Below are 25,795 nucleotides of genomic sequence, written 5' to 3' on the forward strand. Positions count from 1 at the left end.
GAAGATCTTTATTGATCTTCATCGAATTATCAAGAGGGACTTGAGAGAATGATTTTTATATTTACTTATTGCTTATTGTGGAGAAAACACGGGTTCTTATTGTGGAGAAAAAACGAGGATGGCAGTCATGATGAAGATCTTTATTGATCTTCATCGAATTATCAAGATGGACTTGAGAGAATGATTTTTATATTTACTTATTGCTTATTGTGGAGAAAACACGGGTTCTTATTGGTGCATATTGTGCTTGTCACATAATTTTCTTAACCGAACAATTCTAATTGAACAATCTTCTTCTTATTTCGGGCGGTGGGCCTAATATTTTTTGGTTTCAATTTGAACTATGTTATTTAATTCGCTTTGTTGTTGAACAGTTCCAATGTATTAATAGTAGAAGTAGCAACGGTATTTTGTAGGTTATAGTGTTGATGGTTAATGTAATAGTAAAAGTAGCAGTAGTATTTTTGGTGGAATGCAATGTAATGAAAATTGATGTTTTGAAGGTAAAATTTAGTTTGTGAGATTTAGATCTTAAGCGGTAGCAAAGAATTAAGAAAGATTGAAAGATGTTGAGGCCGATTAGACACATATCTGGGATTGAATCGCAACCAAGATGAAAAACATGAACGCTTATGTCATGGTGATGGAGCAGAATAAAAAACTATCTACACAAAACCGTATATTTATGTAGAATAAAAATTGGTTGTCAGGTGAAATTGTAAAACACCTGTCCCACAAGACGTAAACTATAATAAAGAGAAGGTCATGAACCCGGCGATTCAAATTGACGAAACTTCCCTTACTAATTCCCTTCATACAAAGAACAGAAAACATGTTACATTTTCTACCTTGGAGTTTAGGTGGAAATTCTAAACCCCATAAACAACCATGCTTCATAAGTTTATCTCCCGACAATTTGTTAGGAACTTTAATTTTAGGAGGTCTTTTCTTTTTTGAACTTGCAAAAATACCATTTGGGAACATACCTCTTGTGGGTATTTCGTTCTTGTTGTCTACACACGGCTTGTGTGCCTTTTAATCTTTCCTTTTTGATCGATCAAAAAAAAAAAGAAAACTCTCCTACTTCTCCTCTTAATAATTATCCCGAATTTGGTTTCATTGCTTTTGTGCCTTTGTTCCGAGTTCTGGCCTGATATTGATGAAGCCTTTTCCAAATTCTAAAAGTTGTTTATATAGTTTAACAATTGAAGTACTAGGAAAGATTAACAAAAAACAATTAGATTTTGTTCTAACTTTCACTGTGGATGGAATTCGTAAAACGTAGGTGTAGGTCAGGTACGTAACACGTGCAACCATAGTAGTGTAAAGAAGAAACAGAACCTGCATTAGATCTCAAAAACAAAGACAAAAGAATCTGCATTGAAACTAAGCATCTCTTTTCCCTTCTTTTTTTGTTTCAGCTTATCTCTACTAATGTTCAAACAAAAATACCCCTCTTACTAATCAAACTCGCATTTGAAATACTCTCACACAGTTATCAGCTCCACAAGAAGCAAGTTGCACCATCCTACTGGAGGAATTATCGTCGTCAGTTTTCTCCTCAAGGTGAGGGGTCTTCCATGCCAAGCGGTGCACGGTAGAAACATGGCAAACAAATGGGTCTAATTGCCTCACAAGCGAAGCAGTGAACTCTGGTAGTACTAAATCATGACCAGGGATTCTTCTTGCGCATGAAAGCGCCCATAGTTCGATGAGTCCACTTTCCATTCCGACCGCAAGAAGTCCATCATCGCTATTGGATCCAAACCAAGATAGAGCGCTCACACTACTTTTGAACTGTGGCAATGTCAGGAGTGGCTTGACTGAATAAGGTGATCCTTCCGCTGCATCTTTTACCACACCCCATACTTTAACAGTCTTGTCTCTTGAACCTGTTGCAAATTCATGGCCAAATGGATTCCACGAACATGACCAAATTATTCGTTTATGTGCCTCCTCCCTCGCCACAAGATCACAAACAACTTCATCCATACCACCTGGAATATTATCAGATCACATCAAAGAATTTGTAAATTCAAAGAGAATATTATCAGATCACAAACAACTTCAGTATGACTAAGAATAATAACACTCACTTGGAGTAACAATCCGACTAAAGAAGTTCACGAGTGGGCCAGAAATCATAAGTCAGTAAATTTATGCACATAAGTGCAACTGTGCAAGTAGACATTACATTTATGTAGATATCTCCTCAGCAGATACTGAAACAAACTCGATCTGGAGTTATGAAAATTTATGCACATGAGTGCACCTTGTGGCATACAAACTTGATCTGAAGTTAGCTAGCTACCAAATCCTTAATTTTTCTACAATTTTCAGGAGATCTTAAATGATAAATATCACTTTGTGATACTAGTTTGACAAGTGGTCCTCCTTCCAATATCTGGATCCTTGATCATCATAAAAATCACTATGGGATCACAGGTTCACTGCAAATGGAATCAAGTGTCTAACAGTTGACCAGGTCAGACTTGGTCGTTGTATCAAGATTTCTAGGGTTCTAACGCAACTTGTGTCGGGTTGGTGTGTGTGTGTGTGTTAGAGTGACCGAATACTTGTTCTTTCTGGTATTCAGTCACCTGGGGCTTGATGTTAACTTCTATTTATGAAGAAGTTTCCAAGAAAAAAGAACTTCTTTCTGATGACAGAAGCTGGGAGATTTATACCTGTTTGTTTGATTGAGAACAACGAAATATGGCGATCCCTCGACACAGACAAAAGGAAAGAGTCATCATGAGAGAATTCCATCTGCGTCACCGTTAGGTTGTAAGAATGCAAGCGCCCAACTGCTTTCCATGAACCAACTTGCCATATCCATATTTCTGCCACAGTTGCGGATTGGGCCTGAAAGTTAAATGATGCACGTAAAGAGTAGGATATAGAAAAGCAATTTTTTAACTTAAATCATATAACCACAAATATATTAGGATACAGAATTTTCAAGGACCTCCATCCTAAATATAGGAAAATCCCCAATTATGCAAAGTTAAGATAGCTATACAAACAAGCTTCAGGAGATACTGAGAGATGCTAGCCAAGTTTCTGGCTCTGATGTATGTTAATTTTACAAGCTAAATCATATAACCACAAACATATTAGGATACAGAATTTTCAAGGACCTCCATCCTAAATATAGGAAAATGCCCAATTATGCAAAGTTAAGATAGCTATACAAACAAGCTTCAGGAGATACTGAGAGATGCTAGCCAAGTTTCTGGCTCTGATGTATGTTAATTTTACAAGCTAATCGTAAACCAAGTAGAAAAGCAGTCTCCTAAGATGGTACAACCAGGTGATTTGATATTCAACAATAAGCTAGATACTACAGTAGCTGCAAACTTGCGAATAAACAATAACCAATTTCGCTAATAATTTCAAAATGAGTTTTATGTAGCCCGAAACTATTTGGTAACGGGATCTGTTGGAAACATGTTCCCAGAAAATTGAGAAACAACCAGGAATAGAAGGATTTTGGTACCTTACATGCTGAAGCAACAAGCTTCCCCTTATGATCACAGCACAATGAGAACAGCTCATTTCCATGCCCATAAAGCTTGTGCGACTCTGGCCATAATGTGTGAAATGAGAGTTGTTCCTCAATTGGAGGTTCAGTGAAAACACTTGGAACTGCATCTGGTATAGCTTCTATATTGTCCATAGAATCATTACAAGATTTCTCCGGGCCTTCACCCCTAGCTGCAAAATCAAGTAACCGTCTTTTATCAAACTTAACTGAAAGCAATATCACAGATATAAGAGTGCAAAAAGACTGTCCCCACCCGATGACAGCGTAAGAATTTCTCATGATTTGAGGAACTACATTTTGGTTTTCCCCTACTCTTCCACATTTTGACCGATAGACAAACTGGGATTTGAGGGTGAACTTTTCACCCCTTTGGCATAAATGAGAAGTTAAGAAAGGAAGACTGATTGGCACATTCTACTCAACGAAAAAAAGATACATGTATTTCGAATAATATAGGCAACTGGTGAAGTAATATTATTAAAAGCATAATTAAATGAAAATTTTAGGACAGGATGACACAGGCTGAATTTTTAATGCATCGAACAGTTGCACCAGCAAAATGTAAGAAACCAATAAGTTAACGTAACATTAAAAATACATGAGATGGTAACATGATTCGTATCAACTTAGCTACACAGGGTTAAAACAAAAATGAAGTCATGAACTATTCTCATCAGACAGGATAACTCAAGATGCCTTGTTATTAAGTATACTGCTAATAGCTATGTTCATGTACAACCACAAAGAAACAAGTGCATTATATTAAAATAAATAATGCTCACCCTGGAGATAATTGGTTTCTGTGATAGACCAAGTGCAGACATATTGGCACCCAAAATCTGAATGTCTTCTTGATCATCATCCAGTTCACAAGAATTTTTGAAGGCAGTATAATTCAGTGTTTTCAAAAACGACAACGGACCCTCAAAAACTCTGGCAACTTTTTCATCTGCCCCACTAACAAAACGATAATTACCCTTCCCTGGAATGATTGTGACACAGTTAATATCGTGACCGTGAACTTGGGGACGAGCTATTTCATGCCAAGAATAAGAAGCCCTTGGCTCAGATTTGCTTCCCCAGGGAGCAAAAACTCGAGACGTCTGCCATTTGTTAAAGATTATGAAGTTTTAAGGTTCTATATATAGTAAACCAACACACTGAAAATTTAACTAGCTCCAACATCTTATATTGCCATCTTTTAAAAGTAAATGTCTTAATTCCGCATCTGGGTTTTGAAATTTCTTTCTATAGTCCAAGCACACTGAAAATAATCTTTTGTCATTACTAGTTAAAACACTTCAAATATACAGGTTGCTTCTATTTACAAAGCAAAATCAGTCAATAATGTTTATGAATCTCCATAAGATCAAAGTGAGGAATGTAGTACCTGGTCCTGGCTAACTGACAAGATATACTCTCCAGAACGGCCCCATGCAATATCTGTTACTGCTGCAAAGTGACCAGACGGAACTTTTTGTGGTTGCCAGTTATCAAAGTCCACCCCAACATTTTTCCAGTGATGGAATGAACCACCGTACCCATGCGATAGAATTGAATTCCCGGATGGACTCCAGTGACCACCATAAAACCCTAAAGCGCAATGGCTTAGTTCACCAACAGTAACAACATTCATCCATATTCCTGTTGTCTTTTCAGGCTGCCATATCATCATTGTCTTGTCCATTGATGCAGATAAGATGCTTAAAGATGGACTTACATCACCCCCCTTGGAGGAAGAACTGGCGGGGGGTTTCCACTCAACTGAATACACCCAATCCTCATGCCCAATAAGCAAAGATTCCAAGGATATCTGGTAGGTTTTTGAACCGGCGACAAGTACAGGACCTTCGATATAAGACATTAGGCTTATGCCTGTGTTGCTATGTGGTATGTTAGTATTAGCTGGAGACTGGTGTAAAGCTAGCTTCCATAAGCGTATGCATTTATCCTGAGAGGAACTTACGAGCAGAAGGCTATCCTTTTCGCCGTCCATGCATATTGGCAACGAAAAATCCAAACACCTAATCCAGTCCGTGTGCCCTTTCAGCTCACAAGCATGAACAAACTGGACCCAAATAGAAAAACATTTCAGATCATGAGACGAAAATTACAGATGCAGAGAAAAATAAAACAAATATTCGTAACAGTCACGGACCTTCCCTGTCCTCTCCCCACAGTAAAGGTGAACCTTGTTGTCTAAACCCCCCATTGCTATCAGTATATGCTCAGAGGCACCAGGCAGAACTGCCAAAGAAAGCGCAACCATGGATTTGGATCCCACAGAAAGAGAGTCCAGGCGCGATAATCTACAATCACCTACAATAAATTAAACTGACAGTTCATAGCCAGGATAGATGATGCCACTTATTACAAATCAGAATAGATGCTATCAATTGATTCAGAGGGCGAACTGAGTTATTGCACTATGGGAAAATATAAATAGAAGCTAAGCATATTTTTTCCTTTTTCTATTGTATTTGGTTGAATTAGTGTTTCTATCCCTCAATATTGCCATGTCAAGCACAAGTAGTCGACCTTTTATGGTGTAAGCATGAGTGTCATGTTCTCATCATACATGAATAAAACGTTTATAATCAAATATGATTAATAGCAATAACTACGTGAAATAGCCTGCAAGTCTACAGCAGAAGACCATGAAGAACAAAGTTAAGTGTCATTTAGAGAGGCGATAAAAAGTTTAAAACAGCAAGCATGGGCAGCAACAACAGAAAAAGCTGTATGTTCAAGAAACTGGCATCTTTTCAAAGAAATCTAAGCAGATTCTGCAAATCAATAGACTTACCTGCGGCCCTCAACGGAAGAACCATTTCCCATACATAAACACTGCCATCGGAAGATGTAGAAGCAAATATTGCAACAGTTTGACATATCACAATCCCACTAATGCATGTAACCCCTCTCTTGTGAGGCTCGGGTACTTGTAAGACATGCCTCCACTACCGAACAAGCAAAGATAGACCAGGTTAGAAGTATCAATTAGGAATAATTCCATAAATCCTTTGCCCAACTGTCCAGTATATTGAGAGGGATTTTGAAATTCCTAAATGTAATTATATGCATTTTTTTCACGGTCTCGTAGAACACATATGCAAGAAACAACAGACAACACCTTTCTATCTTTAAGTGTCAGTTCCCACAAATTAATAACACCATTTGCGTCTCCTGAGAGGAGAAAATGGCTCTCTAACTGCTGGGCTGCAAAAGAGAGAGAGAGAGAGAAATTAGCAAAGAAACATAATGCTAGGCAGATGGACGTGGTATTGTAAAAAATAAAATAAAAAGACGTTCTCTATTTTCTATTTAGTAAAAGTCAAAAACCTACAATTTCCAAATCTTTTGACATTTTGCATTATCAACAGTGACACTACAATTTGGTCATTAGGTGAGTATAAAGTGAGATTCTTCTATGCATATCATTATGTACTTGAACTTAAACAGAATACTCGTGTTAGAACATAAGATATCATTCCAGGGTTATGTCTTGTGTGGATAATCTAATAAGTCTAGATTCAATAGTGTAGCTGACAAAGGATAGAGTAAAGAATATTTGAGATGAGTATTATGAGTTTGTATCAGACTGGTTATCTGAATTCAGCATGTTCGACACCTCTTACTAGTACCTAACACACCCACACATATGTTGTTACTCAGGTTCTTTTGTCAGCTTAGCCTAACTAGGGAACTTCACGTTATGTGACTCGGTGACTTTAATAGCGTTAAAGAAATATTTTGAGGACTTCTGCCTAACCTTGACGTCAGGCTCTAAGAAAACCGATGAAAGGATAAATATCTAGGCATGGGCTTACAAAAAAAAAATTAGAAAAGGATTTGGAATAAGATGGTCTCAAGGATGAAGTAAACCAACAGCCTTTTTCTAGAAAAAATTCTTTTCCTAGAAATTCGACTTCTCATTTTCATCATGTTATGAGCCATGAAAGTTCATGTCATTATGCCTCTGCAACAAACAGTGCTATCTTAGATGCAACATGTAAAATCGGCTCAGAAAACTGTTGGGGTTTTTGTTTGTTGATCAAGTTCAAAATTCTGAATCTTATCAAAATCTAAATACACAATAGTTTTGGTTAATGGATTACTCACAAAATTCTAAGAGTTCATTCACAAATCACACTTTAAAAGATAAAGCGGGGGTGAGAAGAGAACCTTCTGAAGATCATTCCGCATACAGGACAAAAACAAATTTTCCAGTGTTATCTGTTTGAATTCAATACCACAACTATCCAAGCTTTCCCTAATTGTTTTTGCTTTTATCAGAAATAAATTACCTTTGAAAGCATCTTTGGTACTGGGAATCCATTGGGTGCAATTCACAACTGCTTTGTGCCCAGGAAGAGTCGTTAAAATCTGTGCTGTCTGCCGAACACATAAACAAATAAGAGAATTTTTCAATCAAATTATTTGAAACTTTATAAAAAAAAGAAAAAAAAAAAAAAAAAACTTCACTTCAGAAAGTGAACTACAACTAAACTGAAGAATAAAGATAGAAGAATACATTGGGACAGAAAATGGCGACTGCGTTGTTGGCACCAAAAGAGACTAAACCAGAGGCGCCCCATGAAACATTGTGTACAATTCTATTGCATCCAGCTCCAATGAAAACTTTGTCCATTTCAACCGGACTAGCAACAGGAGACATTTTATTGCTGTTCCCGGGAAAACCTAGAGGGAGAGACCAGGAGAAGAAGAAGATGATAGTGCGAAGACTGTTTACTTTGTTCAGGAACGAAGCAGAGATGGGTGGTTCTTTTCTCCGAAACCCTAACACAGTATAACGGGAGCGGACAACGGGCAACAAGCTAAAATTAATGTCATTTAACAAGGGCGAGGTGTAAAAGTCATAGTTAGAATGACTCGGCGGATTAAGGTATACCAAAACTAACCGGGGCCGGGTAACAAAATATACCATTACCATCTGGAGCTTCTCCGATGTAATGTGTGTGAGGATAGATATCTAAATTCATGTAGGATACACATTAATTTTCTCCAAAATCCTTCCCCAACCCTAACTTTTTAAATGAATGTGGAGTGACGTCGCTTAATTTTGGGAAGACATTGTCAAGGTGAATATCTGCTAGTCATTTTTATGTTGGTGAAATAAGTTATAAAATAAAAATAGAATGATTGTCAACCAATTATTAAATGATATTTAAGAAACAAAAGATTAAAATTGATTTGGGTTGGAGATGAATTTTTTTAGTTCCCAATATTTAAGAATTTATATCGATATAAGGGAATTTTTACTAAGAGAAAGTCAAGACAATGTTTACACATATGAAATATAAGCACACCAACCACCGGAGAAGCTCTTAGGAAGTAAAACTCGTAATCCCTTAGCCTTTTCCAAATGACAAAATCGCTTTTAATTAATTACAATAATTTAATGTATATATGGTTGTATACACATGATCTGTGATCGAACACGTGTCAAGAAGAAAATACGTGTACTCCATCAACTGAAACGAGCATCAAGACACTGATGACACGTTGTGATAACAAAAAGGCATGCATCTCCATCATCTGCCACGTGACTATCATCACACGGATCCTACGATGCTAAATCAAGGAGAACTGGATGATAGGGCCACTGCGAAGTACCATCGGAAGACCTATGGGATCACTTTTTACCATCTCAAGAGAGATCCAGATCGAACGGCCGAGAGGAAATGAAGCTGACACACGCGTCAACAGCTGTCTGAGGCGTGCAGTCTGTCTCAACCACCCGCATTAAACGCTACGCACCTAGGGCACGTGTCAACATTTCCATGGAAAATTCATAGGCGGATCATCGTATCAGTAGGGTACAGTTGGGGACCATTGGTTCCAAATGAAGATACCATCAGGATGGACACACTTACCGAGAAGATAAGGAAAAGTTGTCTCAGAGAGGAGGGTCACATGCCATAGATCTATAAATACCCAGATCCACCAAGGGAAAAGGGGTCGACCAATTTTGGAGAGAGAGAATTATAGTTCAAGAGAGAGAGGGTGTTAAAGTAAGTATGAGTTCACAAATAGCCTTTTAGCTTCGTTCCTTACTCAGAGTATCTCGACTATGCATTGTAATCTCATATAATACATAGTGAAAAATCAACCCCGTGGATGTAGGCCTTAGTGCTGAACCACGTAAATCCTCGTCTCATTTATATTACTCGCATTTACACCTTTCGTACTTTAACGCTATGCATCATTTGCATCATCATGGGAATATCTATGATGTGAAACGAGGACGAGCGCGAAGGCTCGGAGTTTCTCTTTCCATTACTTTGTATCACATTTATTTCATTTCTATCATTTTGGCAGTTTTACTAACACTGCGTACTTTGTTTGTGGACACGATGATACCATCGTCATTTCCGTGTTCACAATGGTTTAGAAATAACTGATAGAAAGAGTGAAGTAGTAGAAGTTTTGGGGGGAAAGTTAAGGTTTTGAGAATTTGGTAAAATGAGTAATTTTAATCATGATTTTAAAGTGGGGAATCTTTTCAATTCTTATAGATGAATCTATGTAAGCTAACCTTACAAATGATTCCCAAATGGATTATTTGAATGATATTCACCGTTATTTTCCTCAAACTCAAAGTAACTATGTAGATGACGAATCTATTGAGCCAAATGAAGAATAGAATGACCCAAATGAAGAATTGAAAGCTGCAAACTACGAGGTGAAGAATGTGATTTTTGCATGTTTAATTCGTCAAATGATGGAAAAAATTCTTTTTTCACTTTTCTATAACTCAGTGTCGTCATGGTCAGCATGTTTCTCTAATAGCGAACATGACGAACTTTTATGATCGATCAAAAGTCGTAATGTTTTTTATACCAGACCCTGCCGATTGTTTGTTCCGTGTTTTGGTCGTTATGATCGTTATTCTAAATCTTGCGACTAAGTGTGTATAACTGCACATAGAACTTTGTTGCAAAATATACTTTATTTTTATACCAAGCCATGCCGATTGTTTGTTCCGTGTTTTGGTCATTATGATCGTTATTCTAAATCTTGAGACTAAGTGTGTATAATTGCACGTAGAATTTTTTTGAAAAATGTACTTTAGCCGTCACATTTTGTATATATCGACCGAGTCGACTGTATTTTTTTCTTGACATTTTATATCTTACTTGTGAGGTTTTTGTAGGTTGTAATAACGATAGACGATCGTCCTGAAGCTGTCAATGGCATGGGGCGTAACACTTCCGCCCATTATGCCGATAGTTTGTATTTACCTAAATTTGAAAAGTTTTTTATATGATTTTCCTAGAGCTTCTAAGGTTATATGTTAATTGCGCAGTGTAGGAATGATCGACTAAAGGTGAAATTATGGAGTGGGCTATTGAGAAATCAAAAGAATATACGTGTGTTCTAGTGAAAAATGGTCGATCACAATGTTGGAGGTTTGAAATGGCTTGCGAGTATAGTGAATGGTCGGTAAGTCAACAAGAGAAAGGGATATGTGTATCCTAAGAAGATAAATAGGGTGTACAATGTTAAGTCAATGAAGTGTGTCTGCCCATACAAGATTATATTCAATTTGAACTAAGAGAACCTCAAGTGGAGAATGTATAGAGTTTTTGTAACATCCCGTGTTTTTAGCATGGCGCATGCTCAAAGATGCTCCACGGTCTGAGATGAAGCTTCATCCAAAGCTTCCCTTGCGTAGTAAAGGGAACATTGACCTAGGGAAATACGGTGTTAAAAATGGCATATTGCATGGGCATATTGGCCAAAGGACAATCTCGCATCAAATGGTGCATTAGGACAGTTTGGTAGACGACCTTGAGAAAAGTCAGTCTAACGTAGCACATCAAACAGGTCATTAGCCTATGGCCAATATCGCACCACAATGGTGCAACAGGCCAGAGCAGGCTCGCCTTGACAATGTCCAACCATCATGGATGGACATTACAGTGGCCTATGGTCCAAAGACGAAAGTACATCCATCATGGCCCTTCACCGGAACTGCTTAGGAAATGTGAAACCATCATGGTCGGACATTGGAATTGTCCTGTGGGCCGGAACTGAATGTACATCCATCATGGCTGGTTATTCAGAGAAGCAGAACAACGACCATGGATAGTGAAGCAAGAACCTCAAAAAGAGACTTGGCGAATGCCACTTTCCTCCTGAACTTTAAGTTGTAAAAATGTCTTTAAAACATATAGAAGGAGGGGTAGTTGGTTGAAGGTGCATATGCGGACTATGCTCCAAATAAGCTTCATACCTTAGCCGAGAGAGCATAAATGATGCTTAGGCCTCATTTTTAGCTGTGTAGCCTTGCCAATGGGGCATATGATGTGAAAGCATCACCATGACATGTCGCGGATTAACATGCATCACCTTGATGCATTTTTACGGAACGACTTTTACGGACTAGGCCATTACCGTTATTGCCTGGTCACGACCTTGCGAACGAGTTGGCTTAATTAAGTTGCCTGTCCCTTCGAGGATGAACTACAGTCAGTGCGTGATACCTTTAGAGTAGGTATGGATGTAGGCAGATGCGCAATAAGTTACAGCATTGCCGGTCCAGCACTTTATCGCTCATATCATCTAATTGAGAGATGATTGAGGCATATTGGCCTCTCATATAATCTGGCTCCGCATTGCGATGCAATAGATGATTGTGGATATACTTTATGAGGCGATGCTCATACTTCCTATCAAGGCGTTCGACGTAGGCATGCACCAATGGCGCATTGGGCATGGCCAGAAAAGTAAGCTACAACAAGATGCAAGTCAACAGAGCTTGTATAAGCCTAAGGAAGGTACGACATGAGCCTAATTGATACACCCTTGGAATGAGCAAGACAAGTGCATACTTTCAGCAATTCCTAAGCTAGTAAACAAGTTAGAACTAGGCCGTTATGCCTTATGTGTAAGTTCAAGGCATGTTCAATGCCTAGAAAGGACTCAAAGGCCAGTGATGTATTAAATGATGTATCGGCATTAGCCTCTATGGCCTTAAACCCTTTGCAAAACAAGGGTAAGTTGGAATGATGTGGAAGATAAGCTAGCTGCATCACTCTCCATGAGCACATTTGCATGGGCAGATGAACGTGCATTTGCCTAGTTTTAAGGCACAATTAATAGCATTAGAATGGCGCATCGAGGAAGTTATGGCCTGCGCTCCCTGGCGTGCTAGGCGCAATTTTCCACTTCGTCGCAGTTTCCAATGGTTGTTATAACCATGATCTGTAAAGTCTTGTTGGGCACCCCCAGTTGCCAAGTTGACACTGCACGAGTTTGCGCAAGCACGGTCAAGTTGGGGAATTAAACCAAGTAAGCTCCTAATTAAGTTCAAGGCGAATGAAAAGGGTAACCTTTCTTGATTGTCTACAATTTATGTGGCCAAAGAAAATATCAAAAGGTTTGAATGGGATGATATGAGGGTAATGCAAGAATCACAATGGTTGACCCATAAACACAACTACACGGTGATACACCATGTATCATTGGATGACAAGTTGAATCGTATTTTTCTTGCGCACCATAAGGTGCTTATGCCAAGTTTTCTTTTTTATGGATTGTACTTATAAGACGAATAAATACAACATACATTTTTTGGACATTGTAGGACAAACCTCGAACAAGCAATCATTCACCGTGGCATGATGTTTTATGAATCTGTTAATGATGATTTTTGCACAGGGAAAAAATCATGAGAACTATGTTTTGACCGGGTATCAAAAATATTGAACTTTAATATATTTTTATTCTGAAAGGAATTTTTGGAATATACTAAGTCAGAATAGGTGTCTACGCTTATCTCTCAATATACAGTATTTCACCCGACTGAACTCGTGAAATATATGTGTATATAGCTATGTTTACTGAATAACTCAGTATCCACCTCTATACAAAATTCTTAGAATAATGTTGGCGCTTTTTGCAATATTCCCAGATATTTTGTAATTTTTACAAAATAAATCTCAATCTCCTAGATGGATTGTCCACTAGTATATAACAATTTTAGTCGTCTCTAAAATAAATCTCAAGTTCCTAGATGAATTTCCCAGTAGTATAGTGCAATTTGAATCCTCTTTAACGTTAAATTCCACATCTGAATTCCTAAAAAAAATTACCTTATATCAATACTCATATGCTCAATTAAATGATATAGATTTAGTATAGTGTATGTACAAGCTTGTATAAAAGCATGTATCAAGCTGCACGTTAATGTGTTTGACTAAAACAAAACAGTTGTGGCTAAATATCATGTCAAAACATGCTAAACTCAAGAATAGAGCTCTAACTATCCAAATTTAACCTTGGACGAGCTTAAGAGTCACATCTCCCATGATTGGTTGCATTAAAAATCTAATAATGGTCAAGAAATGATAAAACCCTAATTTTTGGCTGATAAGCATGTAAATGATACATTTTATACCCATATTTATATTAGCTACAATATTTTAGTTGTTAATACTATTGTAGTGCTTTTGTAGAAAGTACAAGTGAATTCGATCATCCAGCGAATAAACATCAAAATATGAGACTTAATGGTGTTTGCAACGAAAATTGCAAAATGTGGTTGGCCTGGTATTTCCATATATCAGCAATCACAATGATGAAACGTGGTTGGCCTGGTATTTCCATGTATCAGCAACCACAATGATCAAATATGTTGGTCTGGTATTTCTATATATCAGCAGCACTTATTATGCTGGCCTGGTATTTCTATATATTAGCAACACTTATTATGCTGGCCTGGTATTTCTATATATCAGCAACACTTATTATGTTGGCCTGGTATCTCCATATATATCAGCAGCATAGAATTATTTCACAGCCGAGGTCACAATGGGCAGCCAAGTTTTAATTTGCTCTTCAATTAATGCATGGTGAAGCGAGTCGACGTCAGCACACTAATGCCACCTAAGATTGGTCAAGAGTGACTTTATTATTGTTAGCATAAGAATGGAAGAATATCACCTCCATGACCACGTGCAAATGAAGAAAAAGGAAAGATTAACATATCTTGTCCTTACATAAGTTCTCTTGCTATATATATATAAAGAATCTGAAGGAATGTTTGAGACCAAATGACGTCATTTGTGCAAATACAGTTAAGGTGGGCCGAGCACATGAAAGAAAATATCATGCTTTTTAAATGAAATTAATTCATTTCCTTGGTGGTTTCATATACTATGAAAAATGGAGATTAGCTGATACTTTACAATGTTTCGTCATATTATGACACACGACACAATATTCTATGGAGCATGCTTAGTTTAAGACTCTTGATGTTTCATGCTTGGTGTTTACATTTATTACTTCAAAAATCTACAAAAGGCATAATATTAGAATCACTCTAAAAGAAAAATTGCATGAATATTAATTATTAGAATTTATCAAATAATGGGTCAATGGTGGAATCCAAGTCTTGGTGTTTTTACCTAAAGTTTTCAAACAAATTTATTTGCATGTTTAAATTTAAATCTAAAAACTGTTTTCTTCACAAGTCTGAAAAGACCTTGTTTACCACTATCTCTACAACCATTTGAAAATACATCAAATTTTTGGCGCCGCCGACGCGGATTTGTGTTTAGGTAGCATTTTTTTTAGATTTATTATTTATTTTTTTTGTTTATTTTTATTTGTTCCTTTTTACGTTTCTTTTTGTCTTTGATTTGCAGGTTCAAAGTGAAAACTAAGGACTTGGAGAGGAAAAAGCTTAAAGCGAAAAGCGAAAAGAGAAGAAAAGAGGACAATTTTAGGATTTAATTTTTAATTCTTTTAGAATGTGTGAGGAAAATTGTAATTTTATTTTAATTTTTCTTTTTGAACTTTAAATTGGACTGGACATTTGGACTTTAATTTTCAAACCCTACGGAAGGGTACCCTTAAATACAAACTGTGTGCAGGGAAGGACGGTGATTACAATATCACCTCGGCCCCTCGGGTTCGCACACGGCATAGGAGTCGTGGCCCGAGTCAACGACAACGGTTCATCGCCCGTCTGGTACGGGAGGTAAGTCCAATCGAAACACTCGCGAATCTCCTGCAAGCGGGTTACTGTATTCCCTAAGGTGATAATTGTTTGAGGACGAACCGAACTGTTTTTATATTCCTAGTAAAGGGCAAGGCCTGGCCTAAACAAGATGAGGGTTCAGATTTCATCACCGCTCCCTTCTTGCCCGCTTTAGGAGAACGAAACCTAACGCGAACCTAAGCCTTAAAACTTGATTAGAAAGAGACCTATAGGGTATCGCGCTTAGTAGGAAATTTTTTCGAAGGATATTGGTTAGTATCTTAAGCAAATTCCAAAGTTCATGATGATTTCTGTGAGTTGAATGCGTGACTGCGCCGCCTTATACCGGTGAGGCTTTGGGTATCAAAGCTCCACTGAGCTTCCCTCGCCTCTATTCAACTTACTTTAACTCGGATTGATTCCAGAGGGGTTTGCTTAAATTGTAACGAATTCCCCTTCGAGAGATAGAAGCAAGTCTAGAAACAATCTAAGTGAGCCATCATGCTTGTTGTTTGCTAGAAATCTTTAGGTTTGCTGTGGTAAAGTCGAGTCAGCCTGCTGTGTGATTGCTAGAACCTTCCTGTTAGAATTTTTATTTCTTTTTAAATTCTTTTTAGTGTATGCCCGATTTTGTTAATAGGGCTTGGAAAAGAGATACTCTAGGTCGATTGATTAGCGAAAAACCTAGTAGTTCTTCTGATTTAAGCAGGGAGCTCGAAGACTCTTCTTTTGAGAGCCCTGTTTTTGGAAACTTCATTTTTGAGAATTTATCTCCGAGTGACAAAAGTACCCCTAGTACTCCAGTTGTGCCCACGATGGCAACTTTGAAAGATTACATGTTCCCAACTAGGACCAACCGAGCTTCATGCATTAAATTGCCAGCCACTACGGCTAATTTTGAGATAAAACCTAGTATTCTTCAGATGATCCCTATATTCTTAGGAAAGGATGATGAGAACCCTTATTTTCATATTAGGGACTTTGAGGAAATTTGTGGGACAACTAGAATAAAAGACCTTACTGATGAAGTCTTGAAACTTAAAATGTTTCCCTTTTCCTTGAGAGATAAAGCCAAGACCTGGCTGAACAACCTACCATCTGAATCCATTGAAACATGGCAGGAACTTATTGCTGCTTTCTATATGAAGTTCTACCCTAAGCATAAAACTGCAGCTGTTAGGCAGAACATTAGTACTAGTGTGCAACAAGAGGGAGAGTCTCTTTATAGATTTTTAGAGAGATTCAATGATATTCTATCCCAGTGTCCTCACCATGGATTTGATAAGATGAAACTTGTAGAGATTATTTATAATGGTTTGGACTATTCGACCAAAGCCATGGTTGAGTCTATGTGCGCTGGTGAGTTCACTAGTAAAAATGCTGATGATGCTTTTACCTTCTTAGGAGCTATCGCTGAAAAATCCCAACAGTGGGAATCTTGTGTTGAACCCCCTAAAATACTATTGGTCAATAGAAGTAGCACCAATATGGTAGATACGAGTTTTGCGTCAGATGCTAAGTTTGCTGCTTTGTCCAGAAGGTTAGAAGCTTTGGAAATGGGTCAGTCTAAAAATAGGTCCCTTGTTGAACCAAATAGAGCCTCTCAAGTCTATAGTTGTGGAATAGAGCCCGATAATTCATTTTGGGAAGGTCAAGTTAGTGAAGAACAAGCCCATGCTGTCTATAAAAACTCTAGGTTTGAGAACCGTCAGAAGTTTGACCCATACTCAGAAACCTACAACCCTGGTTGGAGAAACCATCCTAATTTCTCTTGGTCTAAGGGCCAGAATCAAGGCCAGTCTAGTAATTCTCAGCCTCCCCCAGGTTTTGGTTATACTAAGAACTCTTCAGGTCAGACCCAGAACCCATCTGAGAATAGAATAGCTAGCTTAGAGGAAACCCTTAGTATATTAAGGAAGAGCCAGGAGATGCTATCACAAAGCCAGGAAATGTTAGTAAAAAGCCAGGGTAATTTTCAAGAGGAAACCAAACAGAATTTTAAGAATAGTGCCCAGTCTTTTGCTAAATTAGAGCTTCAAGTCGGCCAAATAGCTAAGTTTATCAATGAGAGAGAAGAAGGAAGGTTCCCTAGTCATACTGATCCTAACCCTAGAGGAGAGAAATCGTACAATCATGTGAATGCTGTCACAACCCTTAGGAGTGGAAAGAAAGTTGAAACAAGGTCCATGCCTAAAGTGAACATGCTAGTTCACCCTTATGAGCCAGAAATGAGGAGACTGATAGAGTCTCTAAAGAGACCAATGAGGGTCCTGTTAAGCCCGGCTTTGTTCCCAGAGCCCCGTTTCCCCATGCTAGTTCCGACTAAGAGGGAGTCCAACTTTAATGATATATTGGAGGTTTTTAAGCAGGTTAATATCAACCTTCCATTATTAGATGCAATTAGGCAGATTCCCTCTTATGCCAAGTTCCTTAAGGACTTGTGTACGCGAAAGCGTAAGCTCAGTGTCCAGAAGAAAGCCTTCATAGCTAGTCATGTGAGTTCTATTATTCAGAATACCACTACTCCTAAGTATAAAGACCCAGGGTCCCCTACCATTGCTTGTACAATAGGTAAGTACCGTGTTGAGAAAGCGTTGCTTGACTTAGGAGCCAGTGTGAACTTTGCCATACCATGTGTACCTCAAGCTAGGACTTGGTGAGATGAAACCTACCCAGATAACACTTCAGTTAGCTGATAGGTCCGTTAAAGTTCCTCGTGGTGTGATCGAGGATGTTCTCATAGAGGTTGACAAGTTTATTTATCCAGTGGATTTTATTATCCTAGATACCCAACCTGTCCCTGACCCAGAGAACCAAATACCAGTGATTTTAGGTCGCCCGTTTTTAGCCACGTCTAATGCGATCATAAACTGTCGAAATGGTATTATGAATCTATCTTTTGGTAATATGACTATTGAGTTGAATATTTTTAATGTCAATAAGCTACATTCTGAGCTAGATGACACGTGCATTGAAGAGGTCAACATGATAGGAACCTTAGTTCCGAAGTCTGTACCAAACACCGAATCGGAAGATCCATTAGAGAGTTGTCTAGCCCGTTTTAGCATGGATTTTGACGATGATAGCAACATTGAACAAGTAAATGCTCTGTTGGATTCTATTCCTATGTTAGATACCGATAGATGGAAATCTAGGTTTGAACCATTACTAGCTACCGAATCTACCTTAAGCCCTTATTTCGAAGAGCCTAAAGATCCTCCTAAGTTGGACCCCAATTATGCATTTGTAGGCCCATCTGAGATTTTGCCTATAACTTCCGATTTGGATAGTGATCATGAGATTAGGCCAGTAACTGCTTCAACACAATAAGGAAACTCTAGGGATGACCATAGAGGATATGAAACATATAAGTCCTATAGCTAGTATACCTCAAAAGAATTTAGAGGATGAACCACCTGATTATAACTCAGAGAAAGCAATTGACCTTTTTCAGGAACCGGATGGTCTAGAAATTAGGAATATTGTGACTAGTTTATCTAGAGACACCCAAAACTCTAAGTTTGGGGGTAGTGAACTAGAAGAAGCTCTAGAGTATTTTAAATACTCTCCGGATCCGGAAATTCAAGCCATAGTTAAAGGTCTTACGGAGAATAGTGATTACCCTAAATTTGGGGGTAGAGATTGTCAATTATCCCCAGTAGAAGTCCCTAACTTGGGACTCAAGCCTAGTGCATCTGAGGTATCGCTTGAGTCTATTCAGACTCCACAACCTGATCCGCCTGATACTGTCCAGGAAAATCCATATGTTAGAGACCCGTTTTTCGGATGAATCTGTTTGCCGAGACACTCATATGAAGCCCAAGTGGGCACCTCAGATAAATCCAGTTGTCTTGCGAGAAACTTTAGATCAGGTTGTGCTCTATCTGCTCATTTTTCTGATCTTGAGCATTTGTCCTATTCGTGGCAGTTCTATTTGGTCTTATGGACCCACAATTGTTTCGACTATTGGTATACGACTTTGGAAGGTGACAATTCTTTTAGAGGTATTTGATGTCTAGCTAATGACTATAAATTTAGCATTTACTGGGAGGCTCCCGCGTTCATGTGATACGGTAATATCCTTCCTTATTTCTTTTCCCTCCAGTGGTAATAGTTTCTCCTTGTTCATGCTTTTAATTTCATCTTTAGAACATTGAGGACAATGTTAGATTTAAGTTTGGGGGTGGGGAAGAAACACTTTTTGTCACCTTTTTGCAATAAATAAACTCCAGAGCCTAGAAATTTATGCTATTAGGATGGCACTAACCAATCTAAGTGGATGGAAGCATTTTGATTGTAGGAGTTGAGGAACCAATCTGATTAGATGGAAACATCTAAAGAGTCTTTTAAAAGCACAGGCTCAGGTTGTTAGAAATAACATGATAGTTTCACCATATCTCGTTGCGTCCTTTTCACTTCTATTTTTATTTTATTTTGTTTTTAAACTATGTTACTCTAAGTGATTAGGTGGGGCTCACGATTCAAGTTGTTACCAATGCTAGGGTGAATTAGAGTGATTGAGATACCAACAAAAAAAAAAAAAGTTGAAAAAAAAGAGAGAAAAAAAAAAAAAAAAGAAAAAAAAAAAAGAAATTGAGACCAGACCATTTGACCAAAAGGAATAAATTCAATAAAGTCGACCACTGGTACCCTTGTATATGCCAGTTGTGTTGACCTAGAGTTAGGTTATCGACCACTGGTACCCTTGTATATGCCAGTGTGTTGATATTAGTCAGACTAGTATCTCAATCCATTAGGATAGGTTCATTTTGGCGGAGGCCTTCAGACAGATATGGGAAACGCCGTTCACTTAGTAAACATCAAAACCATATATGTTTTTTTATATCCATCTTCTTGATCTATCCATGTGATTAGTTTTGACTCCGAATATGATGTCCATAGTGCAACTATCTGAGTAGAGCTCTGTCACTTTATATGAATTTTAGTATGCTTGAGTGCAAACTCGTGTACAACAATTGGAATTTCGCATCAGGGTACTTCTTCATGTAGTCAATAAGTATGTCAACCAAGGAGATTCTTTAGTGCCTTCCAAGGTTCGTTGTAGATAGCTAGGGTCTGGAGTATTAAGGTTTTGTGGGTATATCTCTTGTAAGCCCTCCCGAGACTATAACTCGGCCACTAGGGCCACCTAGGGGTTTAAAGGCTTGTTGCATACGCTAAATGCAATCGACGATGCCTGCGACAGTGAGTTAGGATTTTATTTTCTATTTGATTTGCTCGAGGACTAGCAAATAATAAGTTTGGGGGTATTTGATAGGCACATTTTTGTGTCTTATATAATCTCAATTGTATATATTATTAGTGCTCGATTTTATATTTATTATGGCTTTTTATGTCCCTGTAGGTATTTTTGGAGAAATAAGCTTTTGCGGCGACATTGGCTAAAAAAGTGGTTTTTGCGCTCGTGGGAGAAAATTACTATACAGACTCTCACTTTGGATAAGGGGTAACCTAATTACTAAGGGGTGACCCATTTCCAGGCATCTGCTAAAGGGAGACCGGAACTGGATAGGGGGAGGTCATCTTCAAAATTCAAAACAGAAAATGGCGGGAAAATTTGGCATCAGTCTGCATGGTTTTAGATTTGAATTTTCGGACAGTTTCAAAGAGATTCAATGGCCGAAATCGGTTTTTATGGACTGTAGAAGACCTTACAAGCCCAGTACAATCAATTGGACCCGGACAATTGGGCTGGAATGGCCGAGAGAGGGTTTCAAAGTCTCAACAGAGAGACGTGTTCTGTTTCGAGTTTAGAAGATTTTTTAGAGATTTCTGGAGGACTTTGACGCCAGGATATGGATGTACCTGGTCCTGTCCAAGTCTTAGTTGGAGTTTGGAGAGTTTAGATAACTCAGAAGAGGTCAGAAGACGCGTACAGGGAGTATTGAAGAGAGATATTCTCTTAACTGCACGGAGAAGAAATATTGAATTTATACGAGATATTTGGTGTCTGTGGGATATATAAGAGTTGTTTCAAGTCATAAACAGGGTTAGAAACCCTTAGGAGAGAATTGGGAGTTGAGGAGAGTCGAGAAGAAGGAGTAACGAGATTTGTTGCTGCTGTTGTGTCCGCCATTGAAGACCTTCAAGAACACGAAGAACGGACTCTCAAAGTCCGTCGTTCTTGAATAGTATTTAACGCAGAAACAATGTGTCGTAGTTCAACAGCGCTAGATATCTATCGTTTATAAACGGCATTACTCATCTTTGTAACAGTGACGCTGTAACGTTTATACAACGTTGCAAACTTCTCTTTATCACCATATTCATCAATAAAAACACCTATTAAGCAATTTTGAGCAAGTTTTTGATATGAGGAGCTAAACCCCTTAGCCAAGGCGACAGAGGAAGCCATTGGTCCTTATTTATGGTATAATTCTAACTTTATTATTTATTTGCAATATTATTACATGATTATTCGCATGGAATTTTTATTGAATAATTGTGATTCATTTTGATGGAGCATGCTTAGTTTAAGACTCTTGATGTTTCATGCTTGGTGTTTACATTTATTACTTCAAAAATCTACAAAAGGCATAATATTAGAATCACTCTAAAAGAAAAATTGCATGAATATTAATTATTAGAATTTATCAAATAATGGGTCAATGGTGGAATCCAAGTCTTGGTGTTTTTCCCTAAAGTTTTCAAACAAATTTATTTGCATGTTTAAATTTAAATCTAAAAACTGTTTTCTTCACAAGTCTGAAAAGACCCTGTTTACCACTATCTCTACAACCATTTGAAAATACATCGCCTGTTATACTACAACATGGTTGGTAAGTGCTTTCAATTCGATCAAAGAGGAAGATACACAGAATCTCGTGAAACAGGGGAAGAAAATATTCTCGAGAACATTTTTCTTCAATACCGAGTAATGGAAGATTTGCTGGAGTTATGGAGGATTATTTTCGGTTCTGGGAGGCTATTTAAGGTGTACGTAGAGAATCAGAGGAAGAAATGGAGAGTTAGGGGACGAAAAAGGGTGAGAAATAGAGTTGCAGAGCTTGTCTCTGACGAAGAACATAAGACCCTAAAGAAATGTCGTTCATCTACAGTGAGAACGACACAACAGTGAGAGTCGTAGTGCTACAGTGACAGTGACAAGTACCATATATCGTTCTCTGTAACAGTTTGGTTTGTAACAATTATATTTTTTACAAACCCGGTTTTAATCATTTTCTCCCATTTTCATCAGTTGTAAACACTTTTTTTGAGCAATAAATTATCCTTTGAGCGTGTCTACAATATGAGGAGCTAAAACCCAACATTGGGAGAATGAAGGAAGCTGGATTTCACCATTGAGGTAATTCAATTAATTGTTTATTTACTATTTGCATTGATTTTTAACGAATTACGATTTCTATTAACTACTCGTGACTTTGTTTGATGGAGCATGCTTAGTTCTAAGTAATTTTGATGCGCCATGCTTATGACCTACGCGTAATATTTTATGAAATCTACTTTGGCAAAGAATAGAGTTGATATTTCCTTTGTTTTGAGCTATAAATGTGTACAATTAATTTTTGAACCCTATGAACATGAAAAACAGTGGAATCCTGAGTCCCAGCCTCTCTCATCCTGTCATCATATTTGTATATATTTTCCTTATTTTCTTTATTAAGTCTTTGAAAAATTTCTCAACAAGTCCGAGTGAACGACAACCTATTTACCACTATCAAAATTTTGATCAATCTACGCGACTTACTTGGGCCGTTTTAAAAGGCTTTTATATTCAACCTAAGACAAGCTACTTTTCATGGCTGCCCCAAGTTGGTCAGCCGAACTCCCCTTTGAAACCATAAACAATACCTCGGGAAAGTCGCAAAACATGTAACAAAAATAGGGTTGGGAGTCCGGCTTTCATTCTAGAACTACCGGGATTCTCATCCCCTCCTTTGCAAAGTTAAAAGTGCCGCAAACCTAAAATCTTGGAGTCCCAACATCTTCGTTATACTTAAATAAAAGGACATACAATACTTTTCTCATAGAGAATCTATACGAATGACATATGCAACATGCAATACTCATCTTAGCTCATGTGCCTTCCAAAATTTGATAGATCAAGTGAGTGGTGCGTACCTTGGACGTACTCTAGTGTCTTCACAACATAAGACTCACTCCACGAGTCATAATTTATAAACATGGCCTTCCACATGCGACATGCCATAAAAACTTCATTTCCTTCACTTATCATACACGGCTAACCATATGTACCCAGTCACATGAGTCTAGCACAGTAAGACGTATTTCATAAAACTTGAATTATCACTTGTGTACTAACATTTGTATCTGATACAGTTAAATTCATAAATTTGTCTTCTAATATATCTCAAGACACGTATGACTTGATATATTTGACTTTCCTGCATATACAATTTATGGATACCGCTGACCATAAATAAATTATCATAGTGTCTTTTCAGGGATTTCTTACTTTATATGGTTTAACACACGTGTCCTGCTACATGTGTTTAACCACTTCAGTACTCTAATAAAAGAAATCACTCTTTCATGACCATATATCACCTCATGCATGAAGTACAATGCTACCTTGATTCGCTCAACAACTTATGAGATTCTCAAAAACTTACATAAGGCCTAAATAAATACTTATTTATTTCAGTCTGCCTATTGTCTACAAGTCTCACTAATCTTGTCAGACTCATTAGTCATGACTGGTCAGGCATGACAAGCGACTGGTCAACTAACTGGCTAAGCAAGTCTCATTTGAATCTGCAGTAATAATATTTAATTTTACTAGATTTACACAAGACATCAATTCACTAGGGTATTGATATGGCGGTCTACGTCATGCGGTATAACAATACAGCCTTTACGAGAAAGTGTCAAGATGTGGAAATGGTTGACAGAGAAGGAGAAGTGGGTGTCTGTCCAGTCTTGCCTAACAATATGAACATGGTTTTCATCACATTCCCACAACCTCCACCTTATTCCTACTTCACAACTTCCACTTCCTACGAGGTCAGTGTGTGCAGTTATGGCTCTACAAAATAGATCCCTTAATTTATACAAATAAGAACACAAATAACACAAAGTACATACAAGTTTACAATCTGGATTTCACAGAATTGTTCTCTCGGTCATACACAAAATACTATTCATATATATATAGTCATACATTACATCCACACCTCACGGAGTCTAACATTACTGCTTCCCTTCTCCTTTATTTGTGACCGAAGCAAGATAAGAACTACCATTTCTTGGTTTAGGCCAGTCTTAACTACTTTAAACTCTCAAATATACTTACACACTACATTGTTTTAGTGTTTAGACACATTTTTCATACAAGCATCATCAGTTTACCCCATATTTTTTACTTTTTTTACTGGTATCAGTTTTTACCCCAAAATAAGACTGTGAAAAGGATGGGAATTATATTTTTTTACCACAAAGACGATGGGTTATAGTGGCTGACAATGAGCAAGCACTAATGAATTTCGTGAAGCTAGTTTTTCCCAAGGCACAAAATTTGTTTTTGTGACATTATTAACACCTAAAACTCCTTGCTCATCGTGGGAACAAACTTTATTTTCCGTTATATTACTTGTTAACTGAGTGGAAATAAACTCACTAGTTTCTTGTACTTACGACACACATCATTGAAACCATTAGAAGAACAAGAGTGAAGAGAGAATGTGGGGAAAAATTGCTTCGTTTCTTAGAGCAAAAATAGATTGTCATTACGAATATATATATGTAAGTTTCCATCCAATAAAGAGGGTTGACATCACCCTAGTTTTAGAGAAGTGCTTAAATTTGTACTTCTATATTTAGCTTAGAGCAGCGGGCAAGTTGCGCTGACGAGGAAAATCAGGTGGTAAATAACACCAAGCCAATTAATTCATGCGCATTCAGTATTCCAGCAACTTATATATATATCCCAGTTTTCTTTTGGTTACTGCTAGGTGAGATTAACCATCTGTTTGGTACAATAATAGAAAATGAGAAAAGATCGAATATATAAAAATTGTTGATGCTTAGCTAATTTATAATGGTAGTGATATGAAACTGATGAACTCCTCAATTCGGCGTAATATCAATATGATATGTACAAAACTTTTAAAAACAAAGTGAGTCACGTATTCAACATATTGTCCTTAAGATATTAGCGCCCGACAACACTCAAGAGTGATGTTATAGCCTCATGAATGGATGATTCCAGGATAAACCACTTTATTATACCTACTAGC

General features: G+C 37.7%; 1 protein-coding gene across 1 annotated transcript; it reads right to left on the bottom strand.

Annotated features, from left to right (window-relative positions):
* Positions 1 to 1,322: 1,322 nt before the first annotated feature.
* LOC113303103 (elongator complex protein 2-like) lies at positions 1,323 to 8,386 on the bottom strand. Its single transcript, XM_026552101.1, has 10 exons — positions 8,082 to 8,386; positions 7,855 to 7,942; positions 6,681 to 6,766; positions 6,354 to 6,507; positions 5,706 to 5,866; positions 4,938 to 5,615; positions 4,304 to 4,650; positions 3,500 to 3,713; positions 2,688 to 2,865; positions 1,323 to 1,997 (listed from the first exon to the last, which is right to left on the bottom strand). The coding sequence occupies exons 1-10, from the start codon at positions 8,223 to 8,225 to the stop codon at positions 1,465 to 1,467; spliced, it is 2,583 nt and encodes an 860-aa protein (XP_026407886.1). The 5' UTR covers positions 8,226 to 8,386; the 3' UTR covers positions 1,323 to 1,464.
* Positions 8,387 to 25,795: the final 17,409 nt, after the last annotated feature.

Source organism: Papaver somniferum, chromosome 8 (genome assembly GCF_003573695.1).
Source record: "Papaver somniferum cultivar HN1 chromosome 8, ASM357369v1, whole genome shotgun sequence".
In the NCBI taxonomy this organism is placed as follows: Eukaryota; Viridiplantae; Streptophyta; class Magnoliopsida; order Ranunculales; family Papaveraceae; genus Papaver; species Papaver somniferum.

What these genes read in the sequence shown, in the direction of transcription:
- LOC113303103 (XM_026552101.1), bottom strand. Translation starts at nt 8,225, where the DNA reads ATGTCTCCTGTTGCTAGTCCGGTTGAAATGGACAAAGTTTTCATTGGA. An exon ending in TCGCCATTTTCTGTCCCAAT is followed by an intron (nt 7,943 to 8,081) that starts GTATTCTTCTAT and finishes TGTGTTCGGCAG; the next exon opens with ACAGCACAGATTTTAACGAC. An exon ending in TGTCAGTTAGCCAGGACCAG is followed by an intron (nt 4,651 to 4,937) that starts GTACTACATTCC and finishes AACAAATGGCAG; the next exon opens with ACGTCTCGAGTTTTTGCTCC.